This window comes from Bactrocera dorsalis, chromosome 4 (assembly GCF_023373825.1).
Source record: "Bactrocera dorsalis isolate Fly_Bdor chromosome 4, ASM2337382v1, whole genome shotgun sequence".
Lineage (NCBI taxonomy): Eukaryota > Metazoa > Arthropoda > Insecta > Diptera > Tephritidae > Bactrocera > Bactrocera dorsalis.
Window position 1 is genome coordinate 61808542 of NC_064306.1, and position 26114 is coordinate 61834655.

The following is a 26114-nucleotide window of genomic DNA, read 5'->3' on the forward strand; positions in this document are numbered from 1 at the left end:
AAAATAAAAAAAAAAAACAAAATCGCAAAATTTAATCATTAAAAAAATTAATAAAAAAAATATTCTAAGGATAAAAAAACCATTTAAAAACAAAAATTCTTTTTTTTAAATTTGTAGAATATTTTGTTATTATTATTTAAGTATTTAAAAAAAAATAAATTATTTAAAAATTAAATAAATAAAAAACAATTATTATTATTTTTTAACTATTTTTGTTTTTTTTTTTTATTTTTTTCAATTTTAAATAATTATTTTTTTATTTTTAGAATATTTTTTTTTAAATTTTTTGGATTTTTTTTTAATTTTTTGGATTTTTTTTTAATTTTTTGGATTTTTTTTTTAATTTTTTGGATTTTTATTACAGTTAACTTTGTTTTTACAAATAATAAAAGTTACAAAAAAAAATAAAATTGTATTTATTTTGTCAATAGTTTCATATTTTTTTAACTTTTTTGCCCATAAAAGCAGTTATAAAAGATTTAAAAGCAAAATCGAATTGCAAAACCGAAGTGTCAACGGTCAAGTGGGTGTCATAAACGAACTGCCAAGCATTCAGGCCAATGTATGCGACATTGACCGAATGTGAATTCAAAAAACAAAAAAAAACACGGAAGCTTGAATTTATGAACTGTGTTCGTATGTGTATTTACAGTTATGTATGTACTACGTTTTTAGAGTATTGTTATCATACATTTATATATGTATATGTACATATGTACATACAATCGCATTAAAAAATATACACTTAATCAACAAACACGCTACCGAATTTCAAAGTACAAATGAATTATTATGACAAAAAAAAAACAAAAAAAAAGTAGAAAAAACGTTAACTTTGGCTGCACCGACGTTATAACCGATATCGGACCATAACTTATAGCAACTTTATTTGTAAATAAATCTAAAAACGTGACTGGCCAACGGTTTGCATCCAACTTTCTGCTAGTTCTTTCTAGCCACCTTTTTTTTTGATAGAAACAACCTTCAAGTCAAATAAAGATTACTTAATTAAACAAGATATATATATATGTATATATATATATATATATATTTATGTATATATATCTCTTTATATATATCTTATGAAGATATTTATGTTGATAAAAAAATGTTCCGCTATAGCAAGCTCTTATATAGCGATTTGATCTAAACTTGTTCGGAGATTGTATCATGAAGATATCTTGTTAAGTAAAAAAGCCAATGAACAGCTTTTTATGGAGAACGGGTGATCCAAGCAAAGGTACTTTTTCAATAACTGATCACGTCGTGTCAAACTGTCATGTTGTTTTTGTTCAGTACTGTTTGGCATTCCATCATGGAAATACGTAAGACAACGTTTACAAATCGTCCAACTGTATTGCGAAAATTCACGTTCTGTAAAGAATGTGTTTCGCGCGTGTTGTTCAACCTAGGTATTCGACTGAATAGACCACGTCCAGCACGCAGTAAAGAAAATATAGCAACCATAGCTGAGAGTGGAGAATCGATTCGGCGCCGTTCGCAGCAACTTCGACTAATGTATGGAACGACTTGGCGCATTTGACGTCGAGATCTTAAATTGAAAACGTACAAACACAGCTTGTTTATGAACTGAAGCTGCTGGGCCTTTCCCAAGCCACATCGCTTCGCTCTACGGGCTCTTGAAAAATTTCAACAAAATACGAGATTTTCGAGCCACATTTTGTTCAACTATGAGGCCCATTTTTGGCTTAATGAGTATGTTAACAAGCAAAATTGCCGCATTTGGGAAGAAGAGCAATCAAAAGAGATTAAAGGGCTGCCATTTCATCCAGAAAAAACAAAGGTTTGGTATGGTTTGTGGGCCGGTGGAATCATCGTTCCATATTTGTTCAAAAATGATGCCGGTGATAACGTAATCATCAAGGACGACCGTTATCGCGCAATGATAACCGACTATTTGATGCCCGAAATTGAAGCTCGTGATCTCGGCGACATTTGGTTTCAACAAGATGGTGCCACTTCCCACACATCGCATCAATTAATGGATTTATTGAGAGAACACTTCGGTGAGCAGATAATTTCAAGTTTTGGGCCGGTCGATTGGCCACCAAGATCGTGTGATATCACACCGTTAGACTTTTTCCTGTGTGGATATGTAAAGTCTAAAATACAGGGTAGGCCATTTAAAGTTGACCCATTTGTTTCTAAAAAAAAAGAACAAAAGAAAACAATGTTTTTTGTTCATTTCAAAAATAATTTATTTTGGTCCAAGGGGATTTGTTTCAGCTAATATTTAAAAATTAGATCGCGTAAAGCTTTGACAGCTAAATGCACTCTTTTTTCGACATTTTCCATGACTTTGGCCAATGTTTCGGATGATATGGCGGCTGTTTCACGTCGAATGTTGGCTTTCAGTTGAGCTAAGGTCTTTGGCTTATTAGCGTATACCTTGGATTTCAAATAACCTCACAAATAAAAGTCTGGTGGCGTCAAATCTGGTGATCTCGGTGGCCAGTCAACATCACCATTTTTCGATATCAATCGCCCGGGGAAAAATGGTCGCAATAAATTGATTGTTGGTCGAGCTGTATGGCATGTAGCCCCGTCCTGTTGAAACCAGAAGTTATCCATGTCATTTTCGCGAATAATGGGTATCACAAAATCCGTTATCATGGCTCGATAACGCTCACCATTGACTGTTGTCGTGGCTCCATCATCGTCTTCGAAAAAATACGGTCCGATGATCATATTCGCGCAAACACCGCACCAAACTGTTACTTTTTGGTCGTAAAGAGGCTGTTCTTCAATTAATTGAGGATTTTCGGTGGCATAAAATCGGCAATTTTGCTTGTTTACGCCTCCATTCAACGAGAAATGTGCCTCGTCTGACATGATGAGTTTTCGCCAAAAGTTAACACAATTGAAAAGTTATTTTGAATATAAAGCTGAACAATTTCAGCGCGTTCTTTTGGAGTGTACTGTTCCATGGTATAAATTGTCTTCGAATGACGCTTCTAACGCGGTATGACATTAGCCGATTTGTCAGCGCTGTTAAAAGTTACAGCGTTGCCAGATGGGTCAACTTTAAATGGCCTACCCTGTATATGCAGACAATCCCGCTTCGATTCAGGTCTTGGAGCAAAACATCATACGTGTCATTCGCCAGTTACCAGTCGAAATGTTAAGTAAAATTGAACTGAACTGATGGACCATTTGAAAGAGATGATATTGAAATAATAAATACCAAAGAATGTTCTTTCGAATGATAATAAATATTCCCCCGACTCAGTCCATTACTTTGATTACTTATGTATATACGGATGTACTCGTATATACTTTATGGGTTCTCCGATGTTTACTTTAGTGCACTCCGTTCAAACTTAGTATACCCTGCATAATAAAAACTGTCTGATAACTGTTGTTGACCCTTGTATTAAGTTAATTTCGAAATTAATGCGACCACATGCCATTTTTTAGATAAGCGGCCCACTGCCACAATGTGTATAAAATAATAATATCTATATTACGGCTATTTTTATAGTTTTATAGCCAAGTAAAAATTTATGTACATTAGATCGGGTCGATTTTTCCTATAAAATCGCGTAAAGAGGAAATATGTATTCTGCGGATTGTTGTGAACGACTTTGCCTATGAGACTACGAGACTAAAACCAGTTCCGAACCATCTATTTTCAACGGCAAAGTTGTATGGGAGATAAGTATGTGTTATAGTTGGCCGATTTTGTCAAATGATTAATATAATATCAAAATGCATGTACCAAATCTCATTCGGATATCTCAAAAGTTGACGAACAAATTTTTATGATTCCTTAAACCCTTTTCCTTAAAAATCGCTGGCTCGAAACCGATTTTAGAACCATAAGTTATAAGAATGAACCGTAGCACATTTCCCACATACTGCGAGATTTATCCGTTTTTTGGCTCCCTCGAAATCGATCCGCTCTAAGGCACATACATAAATATCACCTAACGAGGGGCAATATACTTTTAACTACTGCCATATTATATTACTAACTTAGCTATTTATTGACAGATCAGATTAGCGATTATTAAAATTTATGACTTTTATAAAATCAGCTGCGTGATTATAGTTCAGTAATTCAAAATAAAACAAAAAATATAAAAATAAATTCTAAATGCAAAAAAAATTTCAATTCAAAAAAAATATATATATTTTTTATTTATTTAAATAATTTGTTTTTTTTTTATTTAAATAATTTGTTTTTCTTATTTTAAAATATTTTGTTCACCAAAAATAATATATTGAAAAAAGTTGCCGCTAATATTTATTAATAAATCACTTGTTTTTCTTCTTCTCCTAAATTGCTTTTGAATGCACGAAAGCCCAGAAATAAAATTCTTGACCAGCGTCCTAATGCTAATGCTAGGTATTTCGCCAATATTTATTCTTAGATGGCAAAAATTCAGTTAAGTGAGAACCTGTTGAGAAATTACCAACTCATTTTTATGCATAAATACATACAAACATACGAGTGTATTTCTCACTACAACAACACGCCAGATAATAAAATTCTTAATAAACATACAATAATAAATTAGTAAAAGTTCGCATATCATCGTTGGGTGGCGCGAACACTTTGTTGAATTATTAAGCGAAGGGGTGTGTGTGCGAGTATAGACCACATAGGCGATGCCACTAGTTCGCAACTAACGAGCAACTGGTAATTTTCGTTTAGCAATTAGTTTTGACGGCACTGAATATTTATCGAAAAAAAACCAAATTTTAAAAACAGAATATTATTGAATTTGTTTACTGAGGCTGTTTTATTTTTCATGAAAGATTCAATTATTTTCTGGGGTGAAACCACAAATTTTATTGAGTCAATGTTTGACCGCATGAATGTACTATTACTAGTTTAAATTGATATTTCCCCAAGCTTATCTTGCGGCAGTCACTTTAGCAAAGAAGTTTGGTTTGGTTTTGAGTACTAATCGGACAGCTAACATTCGAAAACGGTCGTAAATATTTTCCGTAGCAGATTCCTTGAACAGACAATTGGCTGGAAGGAAGAACTCAAGAGTTAAAGTTAAAAAGCAGTGAAAAGTAAGCTTTCATTGAAGCTTCTTTTCGCTATGCGAGTATTTGCTTTCAATTCATATACATGAGATCTATGCCATTAAAGAAAGCAGTTCAGCGCTCCTGAACTATCTTCGATAATATATAAAGAAAGAAGAAGTTTCGACTTATTTTTTAAGGAAGCTCGAACTTGGAAGTTTCTTGGAGGATCTAGAACCATTTTGAGCCAAAAATAGGATATAATCCATAAAATATTAGTCTTTGGTTATGCCATCTGATCAAATTTGACCCGGACTGACAAAAAGGAAAACATTATTTTAACGAATTTTAATATAAATCTTTTTTATCGCCTTCAAAATCGGTTCCTAAGTCAATATAAGCAGCTATAATAAACAAATATGTAAAGAACCTCAAACTTTAAATTTCTTGGAGCAACTAGATCCATTTTGAGCCAAAAATAGGATATAATCCATAATATGTTCATCTTTAGGAACCTCCAATTTTAAGTTTCTTGGAAGAACTAGACTCATTTTGAGCCAAAAATAATATTTAATCCTTACTATGCAAATCTTTATTTATGTCATCTGATCAAATTTGACCCGGACTGACAAAAAGAAACTACATGTTCAGGAATTTTAATAAGAATATCTCGTTTTCAATAATAATCCTTGTGATGAACGTAGGGTCCACAGCTAGGTTAGGTTAGATGGCTGATCAAAGATCGCACGTAGACTGCTAAATGTAGTCCTTTGTGAAGTCATAGAAACGAAGAAGAGTCCACAGCTACTTTGCCAAGAATCTCTTTTGTGACATCTGCTCGACGTCCTATTTGCAAAAAAAAAAATCAGGGTTAAGATCCTAGTCTAGCATTGATATGCTTCATAGCGAAAACAGTAATCAAAATGCGTTGAGTCGATCCTTACGCGATATTGAGATCCTCTGCTATCTCTCTGATGTCAATATGAAGATTTTCAAGCACTATTTGATTTTCTAACAACTCGATGGACAACTCGCATGAGGCAAATTTTCGATGAGTTCACAAGCCGCAGTAAATGCTTGGCGCCCTTCAATTACTTTCGTTCGAGGTAAAGTAAACCCCCCAAAACACTCCAAACACAAAATTTCAAGTAAACTCGCTATTCAAGTACAGCTTCAAGCTTCGACTTCTTCAACTGATGAAAATATTAAAAAGGATATGATGCTTAAAAAACGTCAGGCAAGTGTTAGAGAGATGGCAAGAGAGCTCGACATCTCTCGCGAGTCCATTCGAATGACTTCGGTGGAAACACGTTCTCACTCGACTCGCCCCGATAAACACACTGCGAGTTTCTATGGACCAGTCCGGGTTTAATTTGATCAGATGATTTGTTTTTCATTAGATATTGGTTGTTTACTTTATTTTCGAAAAATAATATTATAATCTATGGCTCTGCATTTGGGAAAGAAATTAATAAAGTCCATACGGTTACTTGGAACCGGTTATAGGGTTTCATTTTGTATCTTTCTCAGCTGAGATATTAATATTATTGCGCTTAATAATCAATTTCATAATTTTTTAACCAAAATTATAACTGAATACTAACTGATTACTTCGCAACTAGTTTTCTTTACAAACAACTCAAAAGCTTAACCTCAACTTCAGCCGCAGGTGTGAGCTCCACGCAGTGCACTAATAATATTTGATGTACTTCCTTGCGATAGCAAATATTTTCATACATGCACAAACATGTATGTACATATGTATGTATATGCAATGGGTGTATAAACCATTTATTTTACATTTTTTAAAGACGCTGCTACTACTGTTCCTATGTGTGTGTGTGTGTATGAGTGCAAATTGCGGGCAATCTATGAAATCAAACACAGCAATGTCTACGCTACTAAAACAGCAACAACAATAACATTTACAACTACTACAAGTGACACATGGCTTGTTTGTGCGAATCACCTCATTTGCTCCGCCATTGCCTCTCCACTGCCGATTGCTGTTTAAAGTTCATAACTAAATTAATCGGAAGAATAAAAAGAAATGAAAGCAGCAGAATAAAAGTTGAAGAAGAGAAGCTTAAATAAAGCAAAAAACACATCTGCAAACATACACGTCAATGTTAGAAGGCTACGTGGGCAGTGGTATTCGCTGTTATATCCATAATTAATATTTTGAAATGAATGCATTTAAATGACCAAATAAAGGTGCATTATTAATTATAATATTTTTTTGTCAATATTATTGTGTGCAATACTGTTATATGAACTAAGTTAGAGAAAAAACATGTTTTATTGGCAAAATTCGAAATTTGTGCTCAATGTAGGTGTCATTGAAGGCAGTACACGGATATTCAAAATTTTTCAATTTAAAAATGTTGAATCCAATTTTCGATAACTCGTTCGAACATTTCGACTGGTAAATGACAAATGACATGCTTGGTGTTTGGCTTCAAGGTCAGAATCCAAGCGGGATTGCCTGCATAAACTTTAAACTTTACACATTCTGACAGGAAAAAGTCTAACGGTGTGATATCACACGATATTGGTGGCTAATTCATCAGTCCAAAACGTAAAATTATCTGTCCATCTAAGTGTTCTCTCAATAAATCCATTGACTGATGCGATGAGTGGGAATTGGCACCCTGTTGTTGAAACCAAGTATCGCCGAGATTACTAGCCTCAATTTTAGGCGTCAAAATTGACGGTTTCGTTCTAGCCGGCATCATTTTTTAAGAAATACCGATGATTCCACAGGCTCACAAACCACACCAAACCGCGGTCTTTTCTGAATTAAATGGCAACTCTTGAATCTCTTAAGTGTTGCACTTTGTCCTAAATGCAGCAATTTTACGTAAGTATTTACATAGCAATTGAGCCAGGAATGGGCCCCACTGCTGAACAAAATTTGCATTGAAAACGTGGAATCTTCTTGGAACTTTTCAAGATCCCATTGAGCGAAACGATATCACTTGGGAAGGTCGAACGGCTCAGTTATTGCACAAGCTGTATTTTGTCAATTTAAGATCTCGACGTAAAATACGTCAATTCGTTCCATACGTCAGTGTGAGTTGCTGCTACCGGCGCCGAGTCGACTCTCCACAGTCTTCGTCCTCACTTTCAGCTTCCGGTCATAGGAAGATTAACGATAAAAGAGCAGACGAGTTGACTAAGGCAGCAGCCTCTCTAAACGAATGCGAGGCAGAGACAATATCATATTCGGTAGAATCGATCAAGAGGGAGCTCAATGCACAATTTGAACAAGTAATGCAAAATATCTGGAAATTTGAAACCGAATGCAAGTTAGCGAAACAGATTTGGCCAAATTCTGACAAAACAAAACAAAGCTTATACAGACTTACAGCTATCATAAAGGGGCACTGACTATTTGGAAGTCATGCCATTATTTTATCTTTTTCTAAGCCCGATTTAATTGGAGCTGACAGATCGAGAAGACTGCAGAAAATCTCTAGAGCAAAACACCAGGGAAACAATGGAGCATCTCTTGTGCATTTGTTCCGCATTGACAAGACTACACTGTTAACATCTGGGATCCCCACGGTATGATACATTTGAGGAGGTATCGACGGTGAGGTCACAGAGTGTGTTAAAATTCGCTTCAAACACAGGCATCCTAAACAATGACTACTCCTCATGGACCTAGTAACTGAAATCGTAGTCTAGTATCGCAAAAAACCAAAATTGATCTATGCTTGGCTCATTGGCCTACAGATTAATCTCACCTAACCTAAGTAATCTGTCCGTAGCTCTTTCCAAAGCCCACCGTGTGAGGTTCAATTAGAGATCTCTACTTTATTTGAGTTAATCACTTTCCTTCACTTTCACGTTTAATCGCTTTCTGATATTTCCAATCTTCGTTGACTTTTACCTTTGCTCTTTTGCATCTTTAAAGTGTGAAAGAAATAAAAAATTGTTAAATTATCAGTAATTTAGTGTTTCAAACACCCCCGTCATCAAATCAATAAATCAAGTTCTAAATTCAATTCTCAATCTTTAAATTCTTCTGCTTATCAAATTCTTTGCTACTAGATTCTTTGTTGATTTATTTATACGAATTAAATTGCTTGAAGCCTTCACCCTTAATGCGATTTGTACCACTAAATTAATAGATCCATTCATTAATCGTAAATAAACCTTTGAACTGCAGTCTCGCACAGGCCTGATAAGCCAATCCATTTCGCGTTTTATTTTTGTTTTTTCCTTTTTTGTTTTCATTAAATAGCAGCTTGAACTTGAGTCTATTGAACAGCACAAATTTTAATTACTATTTGCTTTAGTTTAGATTGTGCTACAAAGTCCAGAAATATAAAGCTTGCTTGCTCCCAATATCAAAGTATAACTAAGTAAGAATGTGTAATCTTGTTTTTGGGGAGTGCAAAATGGGTTTTGGTGAACTTTGAAGATATGATTGGAAGTGTTCAAAGATTGGAAAAAGTAAGCTTAGCTTCAGGGGCGTCGATCATCCATTTATTAAACCAATATGACTCTTCAGATATCACTATCAGTTGAGGGTAAGATCACCCAATATAGACAGATCGACTCTATCTCGGCAGTATTTGAAAAATTGTTAACCATTTGAAGAACATCTTCGGGAATTCATGTGTGTTTTGCTGATATAGTGTACATTTCATACGAAATCTCCCTTAGGATGATCTTCCAGTCAATATTTGGCGAATCTTTGATGTAAATTATATTTTTAGAACTTTCCTGCTCACACTGTCTACAGTTCTTCAAAGTCATAATAATTCATAACGTAGGAGTTTTAGGCGTCACAACGGTTCGTCGCTTTTAGCCGTCTAAGTGGAATTCTCAGTGGCTTGTGTCGATATTTAATTTTATTGCAAAATTTTAATTGCTCTTCCTTTCTCAAACTCGTTTCTCATTAATAATTTAATAATTTTCATTTCTTTTCCAGAAAACCGGGCTATGAAGATAAAATACAGTACACAATTGCGGAGAAGAAAGACAAAAAGGGCGGCAAAGCTCATGTCAATGCGGTATTCTTCAAACAGTTGAGACAGTTGTTGCGTAAGTATAAGAAATTTTTCTATATATAACCCATCAATGTATGTATAAATATAGTAATGTATAGTTTCTATGGCTTCACAAAGGACTACATATACCAGTCCACATGTGATCATAGATCAGCCATCTAACCTAACCTAACACATCAAGTTCACAAATCTCACATGCAAATGAAATAATATCAATGTAACAATTAATAGCGCTGACGTTGTACCGTTAATCGCTCTGATATTACATCAGTCATTATTCTGTCTGACTGAGCAATATAAAATGTTGATATGCTCCATTAATTTGTATTGTTGTTATTAAATAAATAATTTATATAAATAATCGTAATAATTTGCTGCACCTGGCGCAGTTTTTAAATGCCTGCTATTAAATGTAGATTAAGTTAGATGGCTGATCGTAGATCGCACGTGAATTGCTATATTATTTAATGCGAATTATGACCGTATGGCTACAAAAATTTGATTATTATTTTTTTTTGTGTAAAAATCAAATTGGATATTTAAAAAAAAATTGGATTTTTTTTAAATTGGATTTTTTTTTTTTAAATTGGAACTTTTTTTTTTAAAAATTGGAATTTAAAAAAAAAACTGGAATTTAAAAAAAACTGGAATTTTTGGGGAGTGCAAAATAGGTTTTGGTGAACTTTAAAGGTAGGACTGGAATTTTTTTTAAATTCTAACTTTTTTTTAAAAAATTTGATTTTTTTTTTTATTGAAATTTTTTTAATTTTTTTAATTTTTTTTTTTTTTTTTTGTTAAATTGGAATTTTTTTTTTAAATGTCAACCCTGTTACCATTATATTACTAGAATATGTCCATTGATACCTTGGCATTATTTTTTCATATATTTAATTATTTTTTTTTTTTGTTTTTATAAAAAAAAGCAAATTGAAAATGTTTCATTCGCAGTTTTGAAATACTATTTTTATTCTTTTAATTTTTTTTTCAATGGCAACCCTTTTGAAAATTATTATTAGAATAAAGCCATTGATACTTTGCCTTCATGAAAATAAATTATTTTCCAATTTAAAGTAGTCATAAATTTAATGGTTGTTATAAACTTAAGCGATGAAAATTAGTATTAACCTTACGTTAATCTCATTGCTATGCATTGGTGCTATCAAATTTGAAGCAACAAATTTAGCCTCTCTGGTGTGTTGGTTAATTACTCACTTACTTCTTGTAGAGGCATAAAACAATGCTCTAATATTTGAAAGCCCTTTTTAGCAACAGACGACAAGCTAGAAAAAAAATCAAGTTCTTAGAACCATATGTCATGGGACCACATTATTATGCCTCAGTCTTCTTCTTTATTGGTGTAAATACCGCTTGCTCAGTTATAGTCTTGCCTTATATCGCGAGAAAAGCCATTTATTTCTTTAAGTTGGTATGACTGTCAGTTACATACATACATCTGTGTCCAAATGTCCCATCAAATTAATCATTAATCTTTAGTATATGTTTGTTTTTCTGAAGTACTATACATAAACCGCTTTCGGCGATTGGTGCTTGAGAAGCCGAAGCCGAAAAAAATCACGTCAAAGCCGGTTAAAAATTAATGTTATGTTGACAGTTTTCTTCGATTCTCGAGATGTGGTGCAGTCCAAATTGCTTTTGACGGCCAAACTGTCAACAAGAAATACTCTTTGAGCGTTATGCGTCGTTTGTGCGAAGCTATTCGTAAGAAGAGACCGGAATTGTGAGCCGACAACTCTTGATTTTTGCATCACGAAAATGCACCGTCGCATACTGCATTGATTCTTCGTTAATTTTTAGCCACATTTCCACCCAATATCGTAACCACCGTATTCGCTTCATTTAGCTCCGCGTGACTTCTGGCTATTCATCAATCTCAAACGGCCGCTCCGTGGAAACCCTTATTGAGTCAATTCAAGTCATTAAAGATTAATCGCTACGCGCATTGAAGGCTTTTCCGGTAATTGATTGCAACCATTGTTTCAAGGATTGGATAAATCGTACGCTTGCGCCATGGAGTATTAATTTGATGTGGACGACTTAGATTTTGAATTAAGAATCAAATCAAAATTATGAACAAAGTCTTACTATTTTTTGCTCATGGTAGTCTATATAGTATTTCTAAATATGTCCAGACCCGAAAACTATGCCTTGATCTGAAATTATTTAGTTCTGAGCTATGACTTCGCTACTATAACCTGGGGTAACTAAATTTTAACGCTGTCGGTCTCACGACAAAATAAATTACACTCATATTTTTACGATCGTTCGATGTACTCGTGCACTTGTCAATTGTGATTAATTAGAACACCGCTAAAGCTCAAAAGTGTGAGTTTGAGAAATATTGTACACTCTCGTCCTAACAAACGTGAACTTACTTACCGACAAATAAATTTATGAGTATATACAGCGGTGTTCATAGAAATAGTACATGTGACTTAAACAATAGAAAAATTGTGATAAATGGTGGCTTGTGGGCGCAGGTAGCTTTACAATAGTAGAACAGGGTCCAAAAAAGAGAGTCCCATATGCAGTGTTTCTTTAACTTTCTCGTTGTTATCGTCATAACAGAGTCCGGGATGGATGGACGACAAGTTTTACACGACAAGTTTTACACGAGTATAAAAAAGTTCCACAAATCTAGGAAACAAATTTGTGTTGATTCGAATTCGGTCCGTAGTTTAAATGGACCATTTCGGATCTAATTTGATCACATGGTATAATGGCGGTTGAGTACTTATAGGAGTCTTATCTAAAATCAGAAAGTTAGATAGAAATATAGATAAAAAACATTTGAAGCTTTGCACTGCGACCTATGGTCTATTGTGTCCTCTCCTATATGAAATATGATCACAAGGATCTAACACTCGAAACAATTCCAGCAGCTTGCTGGCCGCGACTGAAGTGATGTGATCCATTTCCACATAAATAGAAGCTAAGGCCTTGAGCCTGCTTCTACAAATTGCTGAGCAATCTAGAATCAGGTGTTCTGGAGTCTCCTGTTCCATGTCGCAAAACCAGCAGTTGCTCAAAAGACTATACCCATGTTGGACAAGTGCTTCTTGAACCTGCAGTGGCCATTAAAGACCGCGACAAAGAGACGGAGTTTGTCTCGGGGTTGATCATACCTCTAAACCTTGCAAGGTTGTCCCAGTTGCCCGTTTCGGCAGCCTGCTCCCAGTGCCGTTCTCTCCCCACTGTCTTCTTCGTCGGCCAGCTCATTGCCGGCTAACCATTTATGCCCCGAGAGCAAGAAACAATGGAGTTCTCTGGTTTAATGTACCGAAGAGAAATGAATTTACTCGCTTTTTACAAAATTCAATGTTCTTCCGGCTACTGTTCCTACTTATATGGCTATCACTGTACCTATATATGCTTCTATGTATATTGGTAATAACAATCACAGTTGTTACGTAGACAAATTAACACTTCTCTGCAGTGCCTCGTATTGTGCTCGTTAGCTTCGTTTGCTTTGTTTTGTAACATCAGGCGAGTTGCCGCGGCCGTTAAACAGCCGCTTGTGTAATATGACAATGTAGTGGCAGAATATAAGTATTATGAGTTGTTGTGCAACAACATACTATTGCCATTTAGCACGTTTACGCTATGAATCACTGTAAATTAGAAGTGAAGAGCGAACGCAAAGCCGGCTTTAGACGACACTTCGTGTGCTTTGGACTACCCGTCGGTCGGTTCTTATTATATTTGATTACTGCTACGCTATTATTATTATAGAGTACGTAAATATTGTTTAGTTTTATTTGAAGAAACGCTCTTGAAGTCTAGCTCTAGACCTCGTAAACGTTTGTGATGAGTTTCGCATTCTTGAACTTCCAACTGTAAATTGATGATCAATGCATTTTTACTCAATTTCACTAACTGCATAATTACTCAACATACTTGACAAGAATCTAGTTGTGTTTTCATTATCGTAACCAGTTCAGCAGCTCGTGCAATCTTCTTCTGTCTTTTAATTCGCTGAACTCTGTCAATGTCGTCGTATATCTCATACAGTTCCATCGTTCCATCAATGAATGCGATATTCGATAATAAATCTTCCGCAGAACCTTTCTTTCGATAACACGTAACGCCGACTCATGCCCCATATAGCAGGACGGGGATGTACAATGACTTGGGAATCAATTCTCGAGTGCGACGACTGTTTGCATCGCTTCCTTATCCAGTCTGGAGAAATTAGAACCATCTCTGAAACCTCATTTGGTATCGAAGAAGCCAGAGCACACTTCAATTCCAATCCAACGTTTGTTGATGTCGTTTTTTGCTGCCCAGAGGCGGGTGCATATCTTCGCTGCTACAAGAACCTCGGAGTGTACGCACGTCTAAAACACTGGATACGTGCCTTCCGTCTATCACAACTTGATCGATCTGGTTGGTGGTTTTTCGGAATCGGTGGCTATGCTGGAATCTAGTACTACAGATAACCATATATCGGGCCCCGGCGAAGTCGATCAGCCTCAACCCATTTGGGTATGTTTCATCGCGGACGCTGAATTTACCGACCGTTGTGCGATTCTTGTGGTTTTCGGGAAACACGACGGCTTCGATCAATTCGTTCGTTCGTCTATTCGAAATGGATGTCGGCGAACTCTCGTGGTCTACAAAATTCAAAGAAGTGGGACCAAATGGTGCATGTGGGTCAAGACAATATAGACTTTTAAGTTACTTTTTTAAACCTTGATTTCTGTTGCGAGCTTTGTATCGTTGTAAAGAGATTCGGAAATATAATTGTATTGAACTCAAGCTTCTGAAACATTTCCAAAATGGAGTCAAAGTTCAAAATTCCATTATAAAGGGTGATTTTTTAAGAGCTTGATAACTTTTTTTAAAAAAAAAACGCATAAAATTTGCAAAATCTCATCGGTTCTTTATTTGAAACGTTAGATTGGTTCATGACATTTACTTTTTGAAGATAATTTCATTTAAATGTTGACCGCGGCTGCGTCTTAGGTGGTCCATTCGGAAAGTCCAATTTGGGCAACTTTTTCGAGCATTTCGGCCGGAATAGCCCGAATTTCTTCGGAAATGTTGTCTTCCAAAGCTGGAATAGTTGCTGGCTTATTTCTGTAGACTTTAGACTTGACGTAGCCCCACAAAAAATAGTCTAAAGGCGTTAAATCGCATGATCTTGGTGGCCAACTTGCGGGTCCATTTCTTGAGATGAATTGTTGTCCGAAGTTTTCCCTCAAAATGGCCATAGAATCGCGAGCTGTGTGGCATGTAGCGCCATCTTGTTGAAACCACATGTCAACCAAGTTCAGTTCTTCCATTTTTGGCAACAAAAAGTTTGTTAGCATCGAACGATAGCGATCGCCATTCACCGTAACGTTGCGTCCAACAGCATCTTTGAAAAAATACGGTCCAATGATTCCACCAGCGTACAAACCACACCAAACAGTGCATTTTTCGGGATGCATGGGCAGTTCTTGAACGGCTTCTGGTTGCTCTTCACCCCAAATGCGGCAATTTTGCTTATTTACGTAGCCATTCAACCAGAAATGAGCCTCATCGCTGAACAAAATTTGTCGATAAACACATTTCGAACCGAACACTGATTTTGGTAATAAAATTCAATGATTTGCAAGCGTTGCTCGTTAGTAAGTCTATTCATGATGAAATGTCAAAGCATACTGAGCATCTTTCTCTTTGACACCATGTCTGAAATCCCACGTGATCTGTCAAATACTAATGCATGAAAATCCTAACCTCAAAAAAATCACCCGTTATAATATATAATTGAATAAAATAATTACACCAGCACTCCGAATTTTGAAGCTTTCCCTGTATTTGTTTCACTAAATATGCATTATTTCGAAACTAAAACAACAACAATAAAAGAAACAATGAAAATTACACTGCATTTTATTATTAACCTTTGGGGTCAAGCACATTCAAACTGTTACGAACGAGTACATTCAGGGACACATAGACAAATAATATACACAAACACATACAAAGCTCGCACACAATGCCACAAAACACTTTGCTGGAACGCATAGACAGAGAGCGGAAGAGTTTTGACTGACAACTTCGTTCACCTTTTCAACATCTTCGACGTTTCCGTCGCCGCTTCGGGCAACAGTTCTCCTCGAAATCTTCCGATGAGCAATCGTACATGGGTTTACAACGTCCACTGTAGCCGTTCACATAATCCCAGAAGATTTCCATGTTCAATGTGATCTTGCGCTCAATACGTTGATATTTCTTACGTATCAAGTGAAAGTGATCGGTGGCCTGACCGACAAATGCCAATATGCCCAAACTGATCGAAGTGGTGGTCAGACCCAATATAAGTGATTCATAGTTGACATAGGTCGCGGTGGACATGCCCATGATCAAGAGAAATGATTTGATCAGTCGCCAAAAGAGTTTCTCCAGCGTGCACCAAACGATTATGGCGCCGAATTCCGTTAACAAAATGGTGACAATGGTCTCTACGATCACCTGACAGAAGTACGGCAAATGCATGTAACGTACCGGATAGAGGCATAGATCCGAGATGAGATCCAACAGCGCAATGAGGAATATCCAACTAGCTAGTGAGGGCGCCGGCGAGCAGAGGCCCTTCTCCTGTTCGAAGAAGAAGGAGGTGCGCAGTACAATTTGAAAGAGCGCCGCGATGACAATGGCTGCTGTGACTGTCATTTGGACTGTTTATTCTCTGCGAATGATGAAGTTGACAATCAGCGGTTTTATTATATAATTTCGGGTATTTTAAGTGTACTCACTTTAATTTTGATTGCTTTCCTAAAAATAAAATCACAAAGTTTGTGTTATAAATATGCAAATTTTTTTTTTAATTTTTTCTCTTAAACAAAATAATTTTTTACAACAAATCAAATTTGAGAACTTAACTCATTTATTTTGAAAAGTTTTCCAAAGTCAATGTTCAACTGAAAAGCATTGTTGCTGTTGAAATATTGCACAGAAGGCCTGTTTCGTGTATGAATGTATCCGTTATTAACGAAAAAATATATCTTCAGTCGTTGTGGTTAAGACCTTGAGTCTTACTTGTGCCGTTCTTTTCAATGAAGAATGGCAGACATTGCGGAATAATTTTTGGAAGTTTTGTTGAATATTCTTGAAATAGCTGAATACTTGAATAGTTCTCGGTGTCTCTGGGAGAAGTTAGCATCTGATCAAAATTGACCCGGACTAGTAAAATTTTCTTCTGTGTCAATTTTTCATGTGCTTCTGTGAAATACTTGAATGGTTTTCAATGCACGAATAGTTCTCGGAGTTTCTGGGAGAACTTAGCGTCTGATCAAAATTGACCCGGACTGATAAAAATTTGTCTTCTTTGCCAATTTTTCATAACTTGTTATAAGCCTATGTGAAATACCTGAATGGTTTTCAATGCAGAAATAGTTCTCGGAGTTTCTGGGAGACCTTAGCATCTGATCAAAATTGACCCCGGACCGATAAAATTTTCTTCTGCGCCAATTTTTCATAACTTGTTATAAGCTTCTGTGAAATACCTGAATGGTTTTCAATGCACGAATAGTTCTCGGAGTTTCTGGGAGAACTTAGCATCTGATCAAAATTGACCCGGACTGATAAAATTTTTTCTTCTGTGCCAAATTTTCATGTGCTTCTGTGAAATACCTGAATGGTTTTCAATGCACGAATAGTTCTCGGAGTTTCTGGGAGGACTTAGCATCTGATCAAAATTGACCCGGACTAATAAAATTTTCTTCTGTGTCAATTTTTCATAACTTGTTATAAGTTTCTGTGAAATACATGAATGGTTTTCAATGCACGAATAGTTCTCGGAGTTTCTGGGAGAACTTAGCATCTGATCAAAATTGACCCGGACTGTTAAATTTTTCTTCTGTGCCAAATTTTCATAACTTGTTATATGCCTCGGTTGTTTTTTTTTTTTTAACATTTTTCATGAAATATTGTCTTTTTTATAATTCCAGCCATACTCGTGCCCCGCTTCTGGAGTGTTGAAAGCGGTTTGTTGTTATTGGTGGCCGCTTCGCTGATCGGTCGCTCTGTTAGTGATATTTGGATGATACAGAATGCCACCGTGGTGGAGAGCACGATCATACACATGAATAAAGATAAATTCAAATCCGCGCTGCTCAAGTATTTGGCCGCTCTGCCAATGGTGAATAATACAAATAAACTTTGAAAAAAATATTAAACATACATTTTACTCAATCGACAGATATCGGTTGTCACAAATGTGCTGAAATGGAGTTTGGGTGAATTAAAATTGCGATTCCGTACAAATTTGACACATCATCTGTACAATCAGTATCTGAGGTAATTACATTGCACTTACAATTGAGCTAAAGCAAGTGACTAAATCACGCCCCACACTCCTTACAGCGGTTACACTTACTACAAAATGTCCAATTTGGATAACCGAATAGCCAATGCCGATCAATTACTTACCACAGACATCGATAAGTTCTGCGAAAGCGCCACAGATCTGTATTCGAATATCAGCAAGCCTGTGCTGGACATATTTATCTATGTCTATCGCTTGACGGTCAATCTGGGTGGCAAGGTGAGCACATAAACACTTTAACTTCACTAGAGATGTAATTATCATATATTTCCTTGTCTTTCTCTCTCTTTCACAGACGCCTTCCATACTTATGTTGTATTTGCTTTTCGCTGGCATTGTTCTCACGCGCTTGCGTCGCCCAACCGGCCGTCTAACGGTTGAGGAGCAAAAGCTGGAAGGTGAATTCCGTTATGTTAATAGCCGTTTGATCACGAACTCCGAGGAGGTGGCCTTCTATCAGGGCAACACACGCGAGAAGCTCACGCTGCTGGCCAGTTATTCGAAATTGCGCACACATCTACGCAAGTTCTTGGAATTCCGCGTTAGCATGGGTATTGTGGATAATATTGTGGGCAAATGTAAGTAGGCTTTATTTTATAACGGCATTTGTTTTGATTTTAAGTTTAAGGCGCTCATTCTCATTTTGAAAATTTTCGTTTTTCTTCCAGATTTCGCCTCCATCGTCGGTTTTTATGCAGTATCAATTCCATTCTTCACGGACAATCATCCCTTGTTGTCGGGCGAACACAGTGGTCAACGTTTGCAGGTTTGTATTTTTTTCGCTAGATATTAAGTATGCCACGAAGTTTGTAATACCCAGAAGGAAATTTTGGCGAACTTATAAAACATAAATATAAAAGATTAGCCTCACGATCGGAGTCGATTTAGCCATATACATTTATTCGTCCATCTTTCTCTCTCTATATACGCGTGTTAGTTTCTCAGTTTTTAAGATATCGATCTGAAATTTTGCGCAAGACCTTTTCTCCTTGAGAAGCTACACATTTGTCAGAACTGTTGAAATCGAACGACAATAGCACATAGCTGCCATACATATTGATGTTTCAAAAACGAGTCCTTATATGAAAAACTTTTTTATTTGATGAGATATCTTCACGAAATTTGACATAGATTACTATCCAAGGCAAGGGTACAATCTCCGAAGAAATTGTTCAGATCGGACCACTATATCACATAGCTGTCATACATACTGACGGTTCAAAAACAAGTCCTTATATGAAAAACTTTTTTATTTGAGGAGATATCTTCACGAATTTTGGCATAGATTATTGTCTTAGGCCACACTACAATCTCCGCACATATTGTTCAAATCGGATCACTATAGCATATAGCTGCCATACAAATATACATAGCGTGTCTGACCTAAGAATGAAAATGGATTGCAACTTGATATTGTTGTTGTTCTACTTATGAACATACTAATTACCTAGACCAAATAGACTTCGTACGGTTAATAGCCACATCTTATAGTAACCCCTTAACCACCTTTTTCTGTCAGAAATACTAATTATAATATAAGTCATGGATTCGAGAATATTTAGTAATTTTATAAAAATTTTCTCAAAATCGTATTATATTACTTTAACCTCAATTTACCACACTTTCCACAGGCATACTACACATACGGCCGCATGTTGGTGAAATTAGCCGAAGCTATCGGTCGTTTAGTTTTGGCCGGTCGCGAGATGTCGCGCTTAGCAGGTAAAATATTTTCGTTTTTTACATTACTCACTGTTGAACATAAGTGATTGAACATTTTTTCTTAAATTTTAAGGCTTCACGGCGCGCATGACCGAGCTTATCAAAGTGCTGGGTGATCTGAATAAGGGGCGATACGAACGCACAATGGTGAATAACGTTTTGAATGGCGACAATTGCTTCGGCCCCAACAAGGGTATTATGACATTCGTGGATAATATCATACGGTTCGAAAAGGTGCCGCTCGTTACGCCGAACGGTGATGTGCTCGTAAAGGAGCTAAGCTTTGAGGTTAAGTAAGTACACGGTCTCAAATAAATAGTTTAAAATCAAAAAAAAAAAAAAAATTAAAAAAAAAGATTAAAAAAATTAAAAAAGAAATATTAAAAAAATTAAAAAAGAAATATTAAAAAAAAAAATATTTAAACAAATTTTTTTTAATATTAAAAAAAAAGTAAAAACAATATTTAAAAAAAAATTTAAAAAATATTAAAAAAAAAATTAAAAAAAAAGTATTAAAAAAACTCGTCTTGTTGCAGATCGGGCATGAATGTGCTGGTGTGCGGTCCAAATGGCTGTGGTAAATCTAGTTTATTCCGCATACTCGGCGAGCTCTGGCCCACATGGGGTGGCAAGTTAACGAAACCACCACGTGGTAAACTCTTCTATATACCGCAACGTCCATACATGACGCTGGGCTCACTACGCGATCAGGTAAATAGTTGCAGTGGAGACTTGTGTAGACTTTTACAGTGGAGACATGTGTAGACTTTTACAGTAGAGGCTTGTGTACACTTTTGCAGTGTAGACTTATGTAGACTTTTGCAGTGGAGACTTGTGTAGACTTTTATAGTGGAGACTTGTGTCGACTTTTGCTGTGGAGACTTGTGTAGACTTTATTGATAATAATTTTATTCAAATTTCAGATAATCTACCCACACACGCGCGACGAAATGATACGCAACGGCAAGAGCGACGAAGATCTTATGAAGTACTTGGACATTGTACAGCTCACCTATTTGGAGCAACGCGAGAATGGACTGAACGCCATCGAAGATTGGATTGACGTGTTGTCGGGCGGTGAGAAGCAACGCATAGCGATGGCGCGTCTATTCTACCACAGTCCACAGTTCGCCATCTTAGACGAGTGCACCAGCGCGGTGTCCGTGGATGTTGAGGGTAAAATGTACAGTTATTGTCGCGAAGCAGGCATCACGTTATTCACAGTGTCGCATCGCAAGTCGCTATGGACGCATCACGACTACTATTTGCAATTCGATGGGCGTGGCAGTTACGAGTTCGCACCAATCGATCAGGCGAAGGAGCAGTTCGGCTCGTAAAATCGTAAAATAAGTGTGTAAAGCATTAATTTGTATGTAGATAAAACAGTTAGCAACAGCAGTCAATAGTTGTAATATTGAGTACGCCGTCAACAACTGGAGAGTGTTGAGAGCACGCAAGTGCTAAGTGAGCTTTTATGAGCTTTCAAGTTTAGTTTGAAATCTAAGTGGTGGTAGGGAGGTGCAAGGCATGCAAGTTGGTGATTATATAATTATAATTATATATTCCTTAAAAATAACAACAAAATAAGTGAAATGTGACAAAGCGTCGTAAAATCAATTTTAAAAAATGTCGCATATATTTTATATTTTTTTTTATTTCGTCATGCTGCCTACCTTACTCTTGCATATTGTCTATTTTTCCTCGCTTTTGTGACTTTTTGCATACTCAAATTGCCTTTTCGCTCTTGTAAAGCCTCACTTATCACTTGCGCTCTTCTCTCATTCAATCATTATATACAACCGATTTCCCGTCTTTGAAGTTTGTTGTTGCTTAGGTGTGAACACTTTTCGTTAGCATATTTAATGGTGATCTTTTATAGCATAAACAATTTAATTTAAATGCTTTTGTAATGCAATAATAATTGCCTTGCTTAAATATAATAATAATTTTGTTCTCTTGCTCTCGCTTAACTAAGTTGTGTGTATGTATGTATTTGTAAATTGGTGCTGGAGGTAAAAGTAAATTGTAGAAGTGGCGTTAATGAACTGCAACATATTTTATTTTGTTTCTTTTTAGTTAATTATTTAATTATTAGCTCTGTAGCTATGTATGTATGTATGTATCATACTTCCAAATATATAATTTATATCATATATATATTTACCATTTTAATATATACATCTATATATATGTATATATATATATTGCATAGAGATTATTGTAATTTGCTTTTAAAAAATGCTGTTTGAGAAATTTGCTACGCAGAGAAATGGTGAAAACAACTTGATTACAATCATAACTGTACTTGTATACATAAAAACACTCTTGTATATTGTAAAATAATAAAATAAATCGTGTAAACTAAAATTAATAAATGCAAAAGGATTGTATTAAACGAGTATTTTTGGTTATATTTATTGGTTATCATTTGGTTATATGGTTTTTTTTATTATAACGTGAACAGGATGTCCCATAAACCTGTTTATTTTTTCTAAAAATAAAATTCAGCTGTATTCAGAAAGATTTTGGAGAAAAGCGACGATTTTAAAATACTTATAGCCTCTACGTGGAATAAGTACTTAGGTTACCAAAAAAAAACGAAACTTAAAAAAGTTAACAAAATTTTAACTTCGTTAAGCAGCTATATGCTATAGTAATCCGATCAGATAATTTTTTGTCGAAGATTGTAGTGTTGTCTCTGAGATTATTCTTTGCCCAATTTGCGGAAGATGCCTCGTCAAATGAAAAAGTTTTCCTTACAAGCATTTGATTCCGATCGTTCAGTTTGTATGACAACTATACGCTAAAGTGATCCGATCTGAACAATTTGTTCGGAGATTGTAGTCTTGCCTTGGATAGTAATCTGCGCCAAATTTCGTGAAGATATCTGGGCAAATAAAAAAAATTTCCATACAAGGACATGTATTTGATCGTTCAGTTTGTATAGGAACTATGTGCTATAGTGGTCCGATATCGACGGTTCCGACAAATGAGCAGCCGTTTGGGGGAAAAGGGGCGTGTGCAAAATTTCAGATCAATATCTGAAAAACTGAGGACTAATTGGCGTGTATACAGTCAGACTTACGGATATGACTAAATCGATTCAGCTTGTCATGCTGTGCACTCTTAGGTTCCAATCTTGCAAAGAAGCTAATGCATGAACCTTGTCAGTTCTTCGCCGCCGTATTTGAATGGGTTGGCCGATAATCCATCGGCCCTGCTGCTTTTTTGTTCTTCCAACGAACCTCACCATAGTCGGGCAATAGAACACTAACACTGTCTTTTACCAGGATGGAGAAACGTTCCCTACATAATTTCAGTATTCTCTGGACATTACCTACAAGATCACCCCTTTGGGTCCTACTAGAGTATGCTTCGGTCTTGAAGTCTTCCATTAGTCGTTGTTTCACTTGCAGCTGTAGACATGTCGTCCATCTTTCACAACTTGGTCGATCTGGTTTCTAAGTTTTTCATCCAGAGACAGCCAAGTAGCTTAATGAATTTTCTTGTGGATGAATCTAGTACTATAGATAACAATATCTCGGACCTCTGCGAAGTCGATCACCCTCAACACATTTGGAGAGATATCGCCATGCAGGCTGAATTTTCCGACTGTTGTGAAACAAGCCGTTCATAAAAGGCCATATGGTCACATCGCCCTTCTCTTCCGTCGGGGCGTGGGCGCATTTCAATGTTATGTTGAAAAATTTTGCACTGATGCGGATTGTAGCTATACGCTCTTCCACCGGAGTGAATTCCAGGACTCGACGTCTGAGTCTTTCTCCCACACCGAATTTGTGTACCTTTATATGGCCGCTGTAATAAATGTCACAAGGACCTACACGTCTCCGCCCTTTTCCCGTCGACCCGAGGACATCAATCAGCTGGGCATCGAATAACTATTGCCAAAAGGTGCCACTTCAGACTGATTAGGCAATTGAGATCATCCTATCTTGATGAAACTCTACAAATCAGTCATCATCCTCCGTCTTGCTATACACTGCAGAGGTATGGACGATCTCAACATTTGAGTGAGACATTAGTCGGCTTTACCAGTTTTTGAGTGAAAGTTTCCTGAAACACTTATGATTCGTTGCGCATTGGCAATGGCGGATACCGTAGGCGATGGAACGATGAGCTGTATGAGATATACGACGACATTGTCATCGTTCAGCGAATTAAGAGACAGCGTGTATGCTGACTAGGTCATGTCGTCCGAATGGAAGAAAGCATTCCAGCTCTGAAAGTATTCGACGCAGTACTCCCTGAGGGAAGCAGATTAAGAGCTTTCTCTCCTGTACTCTGTTGGAAGAAGCAGGCTGGAATCTCAAATTGGCCCTAAACAGCGAGAAGGAAGAATGACTGGCGCGCTGTTGTAAACCCGGCTATTACCGCGTAAGCGGTGGCTACGCCAATAAAGACGAAGAAATATTACTTATCGGACCGCTTTCATTTTCATTGTAATTAATTATTAAAAAAAAGGGCATAACCTCAAAATAATTGCTCTATTTGCCTAATAATTCATGATACTTACAGCCATTTACAGTTAGTGAAAAAAATAACAACAACGATTTTGCACATGTATCTCCGTTTATTTGTTGTTGTAATTAATTGATAGCGAAACATATGCAACGAATTGTATTGTTGTAGTAAATTATTAGCTAATTGTTTTATGCATGAATATTTATAAGTTTCTTCTTCATTAATTTTATGTTTGTTTTGATTTCTTTGATACATTTTTCGTATTTATTTGTAGTATACATATATAGTTTTAGTTTTTATTTTATTTTTTAATAATTTTTTTGTAAATATTTTTTTTTTTTATTTTTCAATACTTTTTTTATATTGTTTATTTTAATATTTTTTTTATTTTTTTATAATTTTTTTATCCTTTGTTTTTTTTTATTACTTATTATTTTTTAAAGATTTTTTTCTATTTTTTAAATTGTTTTTCATATTCCTTAATATTCTTTATATTTTTTAATAATTTTCTTTTTTTTTTAAATATTTTTTCTATTTTATAATAATAATTTTCATTTACATATCTTTAATTTTTCGCTGTTTATCTATATATTCTTTCATTTTTTATTTACTTTATGCACTGTTAGCCAAGTGTTGCCAGCTGTTTTGCATTTTTGCGGCGTTTATATAAAGAAGAGGTATTGTACATAATATTATTTATTTAGTTACTAGTATAAATATTTACTCTTTATATATACGTATTTATGTATATGCATATGTATTAGTGTATGTTATGCATTTTTCTCGCTTTGTTGCCTTATATCGAATAGTTGTATTTGGTTTTATAGTAATTTCTGTAGTAAGACATGCATATGTACATACAAATGCCGTATTATATAGGTATGTATGTATATAAGGGTATGTAGTAAGTACGTATTTATGTATGAAGGTGTATACAGTTGTAGAAAATTCTTTGGAACGTACATAGCTATTCTTCGCAAACAAACAGTTTTTGCTAAATACATACATATGTATATAAAAAAAATTATTTATTTAAATTTTTTGTTTTTTTTCTTATTTATGTAATGTCATATTACCATAATTCATGCTCATTGTAATTTCATGAAATTTAGTTATTGTTTTTCATATTATTAATAATAATTAAGCAGATTCTAAATATATTGTAATATACAAAAAAAAAAATTTTTAATTTATAGTTAAATTTTTGTAAATATTTTTATTTATTTATTAATTTTATATATGTATTTTTTGATTTTTTTCAATTATTTTTATATTTTTTCAATTATTTTATATTTTTTGGTCGCTTTTTTTACACTACTGCACGTATTTTTAATTTTTTTTTTTAATTTTTATGGCAAGATATTTTTCAGGTTATTTTATTATTATTATTATTTTACGGAAAAGAATCATTTTCATAGTTTTTTTTTTATTTTTATATAAAATATTAAGGGAAATTACGCTTTGGAGTCCAGTCCATATGCAATATGTATATGGTATGCTATGGCATATAAGTACCGTTATATCAATATTATTGACTATATTATTATATTTACTGTGCA

General features: G+C 35.3%; 2 protein-coding genes across 2 annotated transcripts in view; one reads left to right on the plus strand and one right to left on the minus strand.

Annotated features, from left to right (window-relative positions):
• LOC105229775 (ATP-binding cassette sub-family D member 3) overlaps positions 1-22472 on the plus strand; it is a 32978-nt gene extending 10506 nt beyond the window's left edge. Inside the window, exons 2-11 of the mRNA XM_049454247.1 lie at positions 9941-10053; positions 17975-18165; positions 18226-18323; positions 18390-18570; positions 18647-18929; positions 19020-19117; positions 19983-20073; positions 20147-20366; positions 20610-20784; positions 20997-22472. Of these exons, the coding sequence (XP_049310204.1) occupies positions 9941-10053; positions 17975-18165; positions 18226-18323; positions 18390-18570; positions 18647-18929; positions 19020-19117; positions 19983-20073; positions 20147-20366; positions 20610-20784; positions 20997-21410 (1864 nt within the window). The 3' untranslated portion in view covers positions 21411-22472. The remainder of the gene's footprint in view (positions 1-9940; positions 10054-17974; positions 18166-18225; positions 18324-18389; positions 18571-18646; positions 18930-19019; positions 19118-19982; positions 20074-20146; positions 20367-20609; positions 20785-20996) is intronic.
• On the minus strand, positions 16066-17025 carry LOC105229774 (uncharacterized). Its single transcript, XM_011210214.4, has 2 exons — positions 16781-17025; positions 16066-16713 (listed from the first exon to the last, which is right to left on the minus strand). The coding sequence occupies exon 2, from the start codon at positions 16695-16697 to the stop codon at positions 16095-16097; it is 603 nt and encodes a 200-aa protein (XP_011208516.2). The 5' UTR covers positions 16698-16713; positions 16781-17025; the 3' UTR covers positions 16066-16094.
• Positions 22473-26114: the final 3642 nt, after the last annotated feature.

Coding starts and splice junctions, on each gene's coding strand:
- LOC105229774 (XM_011210214.4), bottom strand. CDS start 16,697: ATGACAGTCACAGCAGCCATTGTCATCGCGGCGCTCTTTCAAATTGTA.